The sequence below is a fragment of the Phasianus colchicus genome, chromosome 11, assembly GCF_987193195.1.
Source record: "Phasianus colchicus chromosome 11, bPhaCol1.hap1.1, whole genome shotgun sequence".
NCBI classification, from domain to species: Eukaryota; Metazoa; Chordata; class Aves; order Galliformes; family Phasianidae; genus Phasianus; species Phasianus colchicus.
Window position 1 is genome coordinate 8610421 of NC_143446.1, and position 11385 is coordinate 8621805.

Genomic DNA, 11385 nt, shown 5'->3' on the forward strand with positions numbered 1-11385 from the left:
CCATCATTACAGGAAAATAATTTAAAAAAAAAAAAAAGAAAAACCTAAAGGATTTTTTTTCCTTGAATCAGGCTGTTAAAGATGACTATCATGGAATTACATATGAATCCAAACAGCCATTTAAATGTTTATAGGATTAAAATCCCACCTAAGCCATATGCTTATTGCGATCATGTACTTGACTCCTAGCATCTGTCATCATAAGCATGGGCATAATAGCAGCAAAAAAAAAAAGAAATTAAAAAAATTGAAATTGATTGTAAAATATGCCATATAGATCAATAATTTTAGATCTGAAAGTATGTGGCCTAAAACAAAGCAAAACAGTGCAGTATTTCTATGATAAATTAAGTTTTAATTGGAAACATGCAGTACTGTATTTAAATAAATTGAATTGTGTTTAATGTTATTGCCATACTCAAATTATCTCAAAATTTCAATTCCATACTGCAGAATAAGGAATAGACCTTTTCTACTTTTTTGTTTCCTCAAACATAGTCTTGTCCTGTATCATTATAGTCCTCTGTTCCTTGTCATTCATTTTGTTCCCTTGAACATTTTTTCAGTCTTTGTTGTCTGAAGAGCAAAAGAGAAAACTGATCTGAAAATCAGAGATTGCTGAATGCTACTTAAGATATTTATTATCTCTTAGTCATTGAAACAAGTCCTGTAGCAGTGTCACTAGCCATCTAATAATTGCAGCACGGTTCTAAGCCAGGAAATGAAAAATAGTTCAGCCAGTGATGGCATTTGGGATGCCAGTGGACAAAGAAACAGATTGGCTCTCCTGCTTGGAAATACAGAGACTAAGCCAGTTTAGAGTGATATTGATTTCCTTTAATAGTGGATGTTACAGTCAAACAGTGGAGAGTGAACAAACATTAAGTTAGCTTAGCTGAATAAGACATATTTGAAATTGTATTACCTTAGCTTTGCCTGTTATGGGTGCACTTATGTTAGGAAAATGCTTCTGGTTGAAGCCAGCCTAAGAGAGAAGATGTTAAGCCTATGATACGCAGAGCTTTGTACTTCAGGTGGTCATAAAGCAACGTCCTGCCTTAAACAGTGATGGCAGTAAGTGGCTTACTGAAGAGAGTGAATTTCAGGTTGACCAGAAAATGTCTTCTTACTTAAAGATGGGTTGTTCTGTAATCCCTTTCGTCCAACTCTGAACATCTCCCTCCTTTCCAAGTCAGTTTGTCTTTCAGTTCCTTATCAATATGCCACCTGAAGGATTTGGAGTCTCAAGAAAAAATAGGATAAGAAAGAAGCACTTGGTGTGGAAAGAGGGTTGTGCAGCAAGGGTGGTGGTCACTCAGTCCCTACTCCACTACCTTGAGTGTATTTTCTAATTATTCCTCTCTAAAGGAGAAAGTAACTCTTATATGAAGAAATAGAGTTGCCTTTTATGAAATGAGTTGATTAAATAAATAAAACAACAACAACAAAAAACAAACAACAGTTTTTTTAAGAAACAATATTATATGCAGTAAATATAACTGTATGAAAGTTCTCATATGTACAAGCAAAAGGAAGAGATTCAAATGTAAAAGAAAATCAGGTTTTAATACACTTTGTTAGATGTTTCAGAACAAGTGCTGTGGTCTGCATTTTGCTTTAGGCATCACATTTCACCAAGTTCAGCTTGCTCTTCTTTATAAGGTCACTATTTTGCCATTAAAGAGGGAGAAAGACTGAAAGGCAAGGATAATCAGATCACCAAAGCGAAGTTCCTGGTCTGAATTATCCTTGGCTTGTTTCTGTGTCTGCACTTACTCTGTTCAGATTGGAGACAATTAGTGTTCTAACATAGGCACCTAAGTCACACAAGCACTCAGCATGACTGCTCTCCAAGTTGTGTGTTACAGTTCTTCTACGACGCTTTAAAAATTCCAGGCCATCTTAAGAAATTATAACTCACTTCTTAAAAGCATGCTTTGTCATGCCTTCATAAGTACAACTTTAATTAAATTAATATATACTTTCATACTTGAGAAATAAATTACTATTTCTAGGTAAAGCATGGAGTTAATTTTATCTTTCAGTTCATTTTGTATGATATTTGTGCAGATGCTCTGTACGAACTGATACAGAAATAGGTTAGAAAGGAAAAGATAAAATGTGTGTGAATGTGAAAAGTGTTTTCTAATGCTCTGACTTAAAATTCAGACTTTCTTGCAGGTTTCCTCTCTACTCTTAGTTTTTCTTCATTAATAAGATATTTTGGTATGAATAGGGCTTTTTCCCTACTCCATTCAGGTATCAAATTTCTTTGTTCCTTACCTTCCCCTTGAAAGCACAGTGAAGAAGCTGCTTGTGTTTGAGTCTATTTTGAACCTCTGGACTGGCACTTTAAATAAACCAAGCCAGTTCCTCAGTGGATGAAAGATGGAGCAAAAATTATTAATAAGGTTCTTATGACTCAGCGTGGCTTCAACATAACAGGAACCACAACAGCTAATTACATTTCATATATGGAGACTTATGCAAGGTTTTTGCTATGCAGTGACTGTCAAACGATGATGATGATACTGTTGTAAAGGGAAAAGGCTCAGACCAAAAGATTTACTTAACTTAAAAAGAGCTTTACCCTTTAAACAAAACATTCTCCATAAACATTAAATATAGGCATTAAACATAGACTTCCTTTTATTTGTTAATGCAGCAATAAAGTTCAAGAGGAGTCCTTAGCCTATTACTGCTTGTTTACTCCCATATTACCAGAGACACAAAGGACAATCTCAGCCAGCAGGTGTTCAGAAATGCTTATTATAATATTAACTTAAGAGACTCCACTTTAATAAATGGAACTTATTAAAGGACAAAACCCCTTTCATTACTTTGTCAGTAGCGCTATTTTCCACTGCAGTCATGGAGGCTGTACACAGTGACACATTTTGGTGGAATATTTCAGTATTTAAAAGAAAGATTTTCTTCTGACTGTGTATGCACACATTTTATTTTCTGTGAATGTTCAGTTCCTGAGACTTACTGGCATGTTCATTCTCTCGAAATGAATTTCAAATATGCAAGTGCATGCCAGCATGGGAGCTGAATGTTGAACACCAAAAGAAGACGCTGCTGGGATGATGGCAGGCATGGAAACAGTGTCATGTGAATTATCCAAATAGTTACAAAGCAAATGGAGAGTCTAATGATTGGAAGGAACTTCTTTGCCCATGATCTAGTGAGGGTAATATCTCGTTCTGTGAAATGATCATAAATTAAGTATAATTTGCTCATGCTCACTCTATTACTAGAAAAGAAAGCTAAATTAGACTTTTTTTTCCCCTAATTATTTCTCAACTCAATCTCTGTCTTCAGTCCTCTGTCTTCACTTTGTGATATCTAAATCCTTTGCCAGTGACCTCACAGTCAATGACTAGTGAGGATATGCACTTGGCTTCACAACTTCATTGAAAGATTAGATTCGATAGTTGTGAAAGGGAAAAACATTCATTTACTTCTTGTGAAAGTTAAAGTTTTCTTTTGAATTTGTCTCTAGCATGGTCAAGGAGATGTTCCAGAAAAAATATTTGTTTAGATTTTATTACGTGCTGTGGAAAAAAAATATTTCAGTGAGCCAAAAGTTTCATATTTTTATAGTTCTTTAGATGACAATCACATGTTCTTTGGCAGTTACGATAAATGTCTGTAATAGGACTATAGATACATATAGATATGCAAAAGAAATATATAAAAATATAATAGACCATAGATTTGTAAAAATATCCAATGTTTGGTAAAATGAACCAGTGTAAATTGTAGATAAATATCTTTTACAATTTCAATATTAGAAAGGTTTATTTTTTTTTTTTACTTAACCTGATAAATCTAATCCTTGCAGTTTCTTTAATTTTTAATTTCTATAAATCCATACAAATACACCCAAATAAGTGTTTCCAGCAAAACTTACTGTAGAATATAATTCCTACCTTTATAGCTTCTGACCATTTTGTCAGGGAACCCATGTAGTAATCTACTCAGCATCATAATTCTGTAGTGAAAACTTTCTTCTGAATCACAATGCTTTCTCCTTTTCATTCCAGCTTGGTGCATTGATAGAAATATCAATATCTTTTTTATTTTTTCTCCTCTCTTTTATGTGGAAGATGTACCCTATACTGTACAGGTCATATGCCACCCTGGTCATGTGAATGATAGAAAAAATGAAATGCGAAATTGGGAATGTCTACCCCTTTTATTAAATGACAACATTCAGGCTAGCTGTATAGTGCACACTTCCTGACATGCTTCAGTACTTACCTAAGGGCAACAAATGGAGTTGATAGAAAAGGTCATTGAGCCAGTCACACGTTGGGTACAACAGAATAGTAGTTACTCCAGAGTTCTCAGAGAGGAGTGAATCATTTAGCAGTTAATTGTGATGACTCTTTGTGACTTTCATCTCCTTTTCTGAGCTAGTTTAAAAGATTGGATAAACAGTATAAATATTTCTAAATGCACAATATAAAATTGAGCGAGATTGGGAATAAATTCAAATTAGGTTTCTTTGTTGTTGTTTTTTTTTCTTCCTGTCTTTTGAGGTTTCAATTATTCATAATAGTTTTGAGAAATTCATTCAGTACAATTCAGAGGTTGTTCCCTGTTAAGAATTTTCCCTCCGTTCCTTTTATTGGCCCCATTTCTCCCACACACAAATCCACAGAGCCACAGATGCTCCAGTACAATGATGTCAGTCTTGCTACATGCTCCAGCTGTTTCGTAGGTGCATTTATAAAGTTCAACCTTTTACATATGCCATAAATGTATATTTCATGTATAAACATAAAGCTAACACACTGCAGATCACTCTAAGTGTAATTTTAATGGAGGTTTAGTAAGTTTAAAAAATACTGAAAAGTGTTTAATCTTTCTCTTGGCAACATTTTTATAGCAGGTTTTCCAATTTTTTTTCTTTCTTTCTGGAGCTAAGTTCAAATATTCCCCACCCCTTCCACAATTTCATTTTATGTGATTTTTGGAAGATACAGGGAGTTATTTTAGTAAGACAATATGTATTTTACATAAAAATATCTGAGGAAAAATGTTTTTCTCTGCATCATCTTGGTTCTCAAACCCTCAGTTAAGATTCTGTTCATTTAGCAGTATACCACACTGAAAAACACCTAATTCCTGGAACTTTAAGATTTTACACATTCTTGAGTATTGGCAGAAATTGTAATATTGCATATAAATTCTGATCTAGAGTTTTAACAAATTATGAAAAATTTTCTCTGAACGTTAAAGCTTTCCTTATTCTTGTGTTCTGAATTTCAAAGAAAGGGTTAAACAATGCCTCTTTGGCCCTTCAACCATCCTCTTTTCTCTTTGTGAGTGCTGAAGAATTTGGCTCATTGCAGCTTTGCGGACCATTAAACTGTGCCCACAGGTTCCTTCCCTGGTTTCCCCTGGGTGCTTTCCTTCTTACAAGCAATATCTTTATTTCTCTCTCTCTCCCTTTCAGTTGCATACTTTTTCTTAATTTGATTGTAGCGCTGAGTTATCACCATATTTGTACCATATAATTGGTATTATTCTAAAATAAATCTCCCCACTTATGAAGATTTTGAGGTTTAATCTCTGTTTTATTGGCCTAGAAATAAAATGAGTCTCAGGAGGCCAGATGAAAGCTGTTTCAGCAATTCATGTTGCTTCATGCCATGCGGGATCCAGAGTGAATAAAGCCCCTGACGTGATTCTAGAGGCGATAAGTGGGACTTGGAGCTATTACCATCTGGCTGCAGAAGAACCTGCTTTATTTTTGCTGATTGGTTTCATGTGTACTTGAAAAATCCAGATCATATATACATAGCTAGTTTTTAATTATGGAGAAAATCAAAGTATCAAAGGAAAGAAAAAGAAGATAAGTTCCTTGGCAATTCAACTGTGTTCTAATTCAAGGTGACAGGCATTAACACAGCAGCAGAATTAACCTATCTGTTCCATTCCACCTGTGTACCAGCCATTATATGTGTTTCAAAATGTGTGAGTGTATTCTATCAGCTGAGCAAAGCACTGCCCAAGACCCTCTTCTACAAAGTTTAGAGATTTAGTACAATATATGAAGTCAGTGAGATTTGTAACTGTAACACAGGTGTTGTTGACAGGCTCGAAATACCTTAACAAAACCTGTTGCTAAGAAATATAGAAAATGTTACCATTAATTATTTTCTTTTAATTTGCAGGTCCTTTGTAATTCAGCAAATCCCAAGCAGCAATCTCTTTATGGTGGTAGTAGATAACGAATGCTTCTGTGATTCTGTCCCACCGATTACCATGGCGCCTATAGAAATAAGATATATCCTTTTATTTGCATAGTTGTCAAGAAGAGATTCAAGATGTAAGCACAGAAAATGTTCTTCTTACATAAAGTGACTTAAGAACTTCAAAGAATGCATCACAGCTGGGGCTGGTTGAAATTAAGCCAGCTGAGAATGCATTCTTACTTACTTTCAAGGAGAATTCACATGTTTAGGTATTTAGGACAGCCAATAAAATTTAAGCAAACACATTTACATGCATTTTTAAGTATCGCAAGGTCACAGTCTCTATTTTTAGGCAGTGGGACTTCCTTCGCTTTATGAACTAAGTTCCTTCTGAGGGTAGAAATTCTGATATGGGAACTTCTGAAATCCCCAATTGTATGAGCATTTTAAGACTGGTCTGGAGCATTGAAGCCATTTCAGAATTTTGCTTTCCAAACATATGAAAAAAATAGCAAACTAAAGATAGCAATTGATTTTTAGCTGTCATGCCTTTTATTTTGTGCTGGATTCAGGATTTGTTTTCTCTAATGAGTTGGAATTTCAAAAGCAGTGTGCTTTTATTACAGATGTTATTTAAAGACAGGTTAATAGTGTTGCTGCAAATGATACCGTCTGAACAACTGAGGAGAAAGCCATAGAATTACATTATTATTCTTGTGTTGAGCACACACCTCACATAGGATCTTTGAATGAAAGGAAAAACTGAGGAGTTGAAAGATTTTCACTGCATGCATTTCAAAGCACTCAAATGAACTCAGGATATTTAAATGCAATGTTCAGAAGATCTGTCCTTAACTACATCGTACATAATGAATCCCTTAAGTGTGAACGTTTAAAATCTCAGAAGATAAGAAGACGCCCAGAATCTTGCCATGGATTTCACCCTGAAGTAAGTTACTACTTATTATTATTTTAGTCTCTAGTAGAAGCTGTATTCCTTTTAAAAAAGGCAAATAGGAAAGCTGTCTTATATGATGACACTCATCAGAAAATATTCAGAGGACTCAGAATACTTTACTAAGGGAAGCAAGTGGCATTGTAGGCACAGAAAAAAATTTTAGTACTCCTGTAGACAGTGTTTCGTCTTGTTACTTTTCTAGTCTGTTTTATGTCATGTAATAGAATGTGGTAGGACGTGAGCACAGATTGGTAGCCAGGAATATGGCAGCTCATTTTGCCTGAGCGCTCACTGCAGGATTCATCATTAGAGATAGCTGGGAACTTTGGGCTGTTAGTATTTTTTTATTTCGGAAACTAACTCCACAATATCAGCTGTGATGGCATATTCATCATATTTACACATAGTATTTCTTGGGACAGGTCACTACACATATTTACTACCCTGTATTCTCCACAGCACTGATGGACAGTAGGGAGATCTGATAGAGAACCCGACACAATTACATTGCAGTGGTTTCTGCAGTAGATAAGACACCCGTGTTATACGAGTATGTTTTTAGTGCCTCTGGTTCTGTAAAGGAATGTAGAATGAGACCTAGAATGTTGCATGGAGGACACTGTATGATTCTTGTTGATCCTGCTTGCTTTTAGTCTGCAGATTAACTTGCTGAAATGAAAATTAATACCTGCGTTATTTTCTAAGTGTGTTTATTTCACGGCTTTTGTGGTTTGTATCAATTGTCTTCTGCGTATGCAGTTTGATAAATTCTCATATATCAGAATTGGAAGTCTTGGCTTGTATTTATCTTTTTTGTTTGTTTTTTCTTTTCTTTTTTCCTCTTCAGGAAAATGCAAGAGAATGTGGTGGTGTCCCAGGTCTTAGCGCTAAGCCTCCTTTTGTTCTTCTTCCTCTGCTATTGACAATTTTCTCAAGGTGACATTGACTGATGTGTTCAATTGGCATGCTAATACGTGGATAAACTGTGAACTGGGAAATGGTGCAACATAGAGGATATGAAATACAGTCAGAGCATCAGCATTTCATGATTTTAAACTGTTGGTGATATAAATTCTTAAAGATGTGTTGAAAAAAAAAAAAAGATTTATCTTTTTACTTTGCTAGTCATGCAGATGTGAATTTGGCATATGGTAGTTATGATTCATCAAGAAAGGACTTGGTAGATAGAGATGATCATTGCTTTGTCCCATTGAAAATAATTTAAAATGGTGTACTTTTTCAATAAAGTATATTAAAATCACAGTTTCAGAGTGCATTTTAAGTCCAATAATATATTTGTTCAATTAATCGATAATGGGAAGGGAATAAACTAAGCCAAATATGTTTTTCTTATGCTCTTAGCCTGTTTCTGAAAAGATAACAAAAAGAAAATGTGGAGTTAGCTTTTATAATAAGGCAGAATAGGTTTTATTAAGTCAAGGAAACACATGTGCGTATATGAAGCTGAGCAGGTAATACACTGTGTTGATTTATAGCGAAGTTTTGCTTTCTGGAAATAGCTATAAAACATCTTAGTCACATTTTAGAGAGTGAGCCAAAGCCCGATTAAAGCCTTTTCCCTAACTTGGGCAAGCTTTACATCAGATCATTTGATTTGGTTGCATATGGCAAAATTAAATACTTTCATCTGTTACAATTTGTAATGTGTATAAAAGGATGATACTGTTCTGTTAGTATTCTGCCCTACAGAGAGCGACTCAGCTAGGACTTGCTGGCAATTCATAAGCAGAGAAAGTTTGACTTGCAACATATCTGTGTCAGCAGAAATTGTTATGGTTTTCACTGAGAATCCATTGAGGCTTACCCTCACTGGGCAAAGATCAAGACCAATCTTTCTTAATTCTAGGCCTTATGTTCTTCTACATAAGGGAAATAAGAAGATAAAGGAAACAAGTTCTTGCTGTCTTTAAAAGCCCTGCACAAAGACTGCTACTTATCCTACCCATCATGTAATGAATTTTTTCTTGCAGTTGGTAGTAATGTCCCTATTATGGATGTGTTTGTTGAGGATCTTGATCTTTGAGGTATGTTAATCTCTGGTTTATGTTCGGATTTTTATCTGAGGTAGAGTTCTGTCAAGAGAATGACCCTGCTCAGCCATCAGCTTCTAACAGTGCAATGCATTAGATACAAAATAAAATGATGCTGTTCTAAATCTGATCTAGAAGACTGCAGTTTCCTAACTGGAAGTAAGAATGCTTTTAACATTAAGCTATGTATCCTAGGTGAGAGTAGGAGACAAATGTTGCTGGGAGAGAGACTTTATCTTAAACATAACCACGTTGCTAGTAGGAGGAAGACTAGCAAAATAGAATTTGCACTGAATGCTTCAATGGGTTCAAATACACTGGTACTTCATTGATCCGCAAAGATCAAGGCATTTTCTACACTTGAATTGACACAGATACTGTGCAGTTCTTTGTTGTGTTTTTTATCATCCTCCATTATTCCCTCAAAAATTAATCTCAGTACTTTATTAATAGTATTTCAGTTTCTGATCTTCCCTCTGAGTTTCCACAATGCGCGATGCTGCATCCTTGTAATGTTTTTGTATGTCTGATGCTTGTTTTTTCTCAGCACGAGTTAAATGGGTAATGCTTATGTACCAAGTGATTATTCCTTTTTAGTAAAAGTAGACAAGAAATCTATCTTCATAGAGACATTGAAACATTCTGCACAAAAAATTCGGACTGATGTGCAAATCATCATTGCTTACAGAGAAAAGAAAGCTATTGTAGGAGAAATTTTATTTCTACTGTACCAAGATGGAAATGCCTAATAATATTTCATTCCTTAATTTCAGAAAGGGGAGGTAGTTTTCTAACTAGGAAGGAGCAAGAGAGTAACAGAAGAGATTAAGATGTGACAATGTAAAACAGTGTTATTAAAGAGATGAAAATATGAGTGTGTAAACGAACATTGCTCAGAAAAACTGTGACAGTTTATAAATTTCTTCATGAGAATATAGACAGAATGTACTGGTGTACAGAAGCGGGCTAGTGTTTAAACAATGATGCAGAAAAGTTGGTAAGTGTAAAGTCATATTTCATTAGTTGCCATTTCTTTGTTAATGAAGACATCTTTTTAATTTTGAATTAATTCTCATCAAACTTTATGAACCTGAATTTACCACGCATCAGAAAGTCAGTGGTTAAAGAAGATTTTGAAGGGTTCAGATCTCTGGATCCTCGCATGTCCCTCTATTCAGCTGAGCAGGACTGGTCAATAACATCTAGGTTTATTTTTGCATTGCCACCGTCAGTCATGAGTGCATGGAAACAGGCCAACAGAAGTATGGTGATAATGCTGTCAGATCTCTTAATTATTTGATCTAATTGGCTGCATCTGTGGTAGTATTAATATAATACTAGAGATGTCTCAGCCTTCAGATCAGAGCAGCTTCCATACAAACTGCCTGTGTCCAAACACAGAAACAATAATGAGTTTTCTGGGATAGAACTAGCTGACACAGGCTGAAAGCATGCCACAGGCTATTTGAATCAGGTTTACAGAGAAGCTGATCTCATTTTAATGCACAGGAATGTTCCTGTCTGTTGAGCTTACCCTTCTGTACGTCATCATTAGCTCTGAAACCTGGAGAAAGTGTGAAGATGTGGTGAAGTGGTTCTGTGCTGTCATACCATTGCTTATAGCAGGTCATAGAAGGTGGAATTAAATTTCATAACCTCACTAATCCTAAATGCTGCTACTTTCGAATTCTAAAAATGTCATGCAAGGTCTGATCCAAAGCTCAGTGCAGTGAACAAAAAACAGATGTATAGCTATGCATATATACAGCTGCATATATGAAACTATATGCATTTTTTAATAAACAGGAAATTCAGACATCATCCATAGTTTTTATCTCCCTAAATCTGAAGTCAAACCCAAACAGAACCAGGAGAACTGTACAGTGTGTTTCTACACAGCAAGAGGCATAGTTGAAAGTTTTGGCTTCTGCGGAGGTTGAATTCATTTTTTTTCTTTTCTGCTCTCTTTGGTAATGGCATTGATTTTCAACTTATTAACCCCAGCTGCCTCATCTTCCTTTAATCTTGATACAACAAAAGATGTTTGGGAGCTCAGGACCAGCCATGGATACACCATTTTCAAATGGCTTTCTATGGGAAAACTGACTGCCCATAACTGTCAGTGCTGCAAACACACCTCTAAAATCCTGTAAGCCAGAGAGCCTCA

General features: G+C 35.3%; 1 protein-coding gene across 1 annotated transcript in view; it reads left to right on the forward strand.

Moving 5' to 3' along the window:
• CACNA2D3 (calcium voltage-gated channel auxiliary subunit alpha2delta 3) overlaps positions 1-8369 on the forward strand; it is a 395571-nt gene extending 387202 nt beyond the window's left edge. Inside the window, exons 35-37 of the mRNA XM_090148165.1 lie at positions 6189-6301; positions 7076-7158; positions 8015-8369. Coding sequence (XP_090004291.1) covers positions 6189-6301; positions 7076-7158; positions 8015-8107 — 289 coding nt within the window. The 3' untranslated portion in view covers positions 8108-8369. The remainder of the gene's footprint in view (positions 1-6188; positions 6302-7075; positions 7159-8014) is intronic.
• Positions 8370-11385: the final 3016 nt, after the last annotated feature.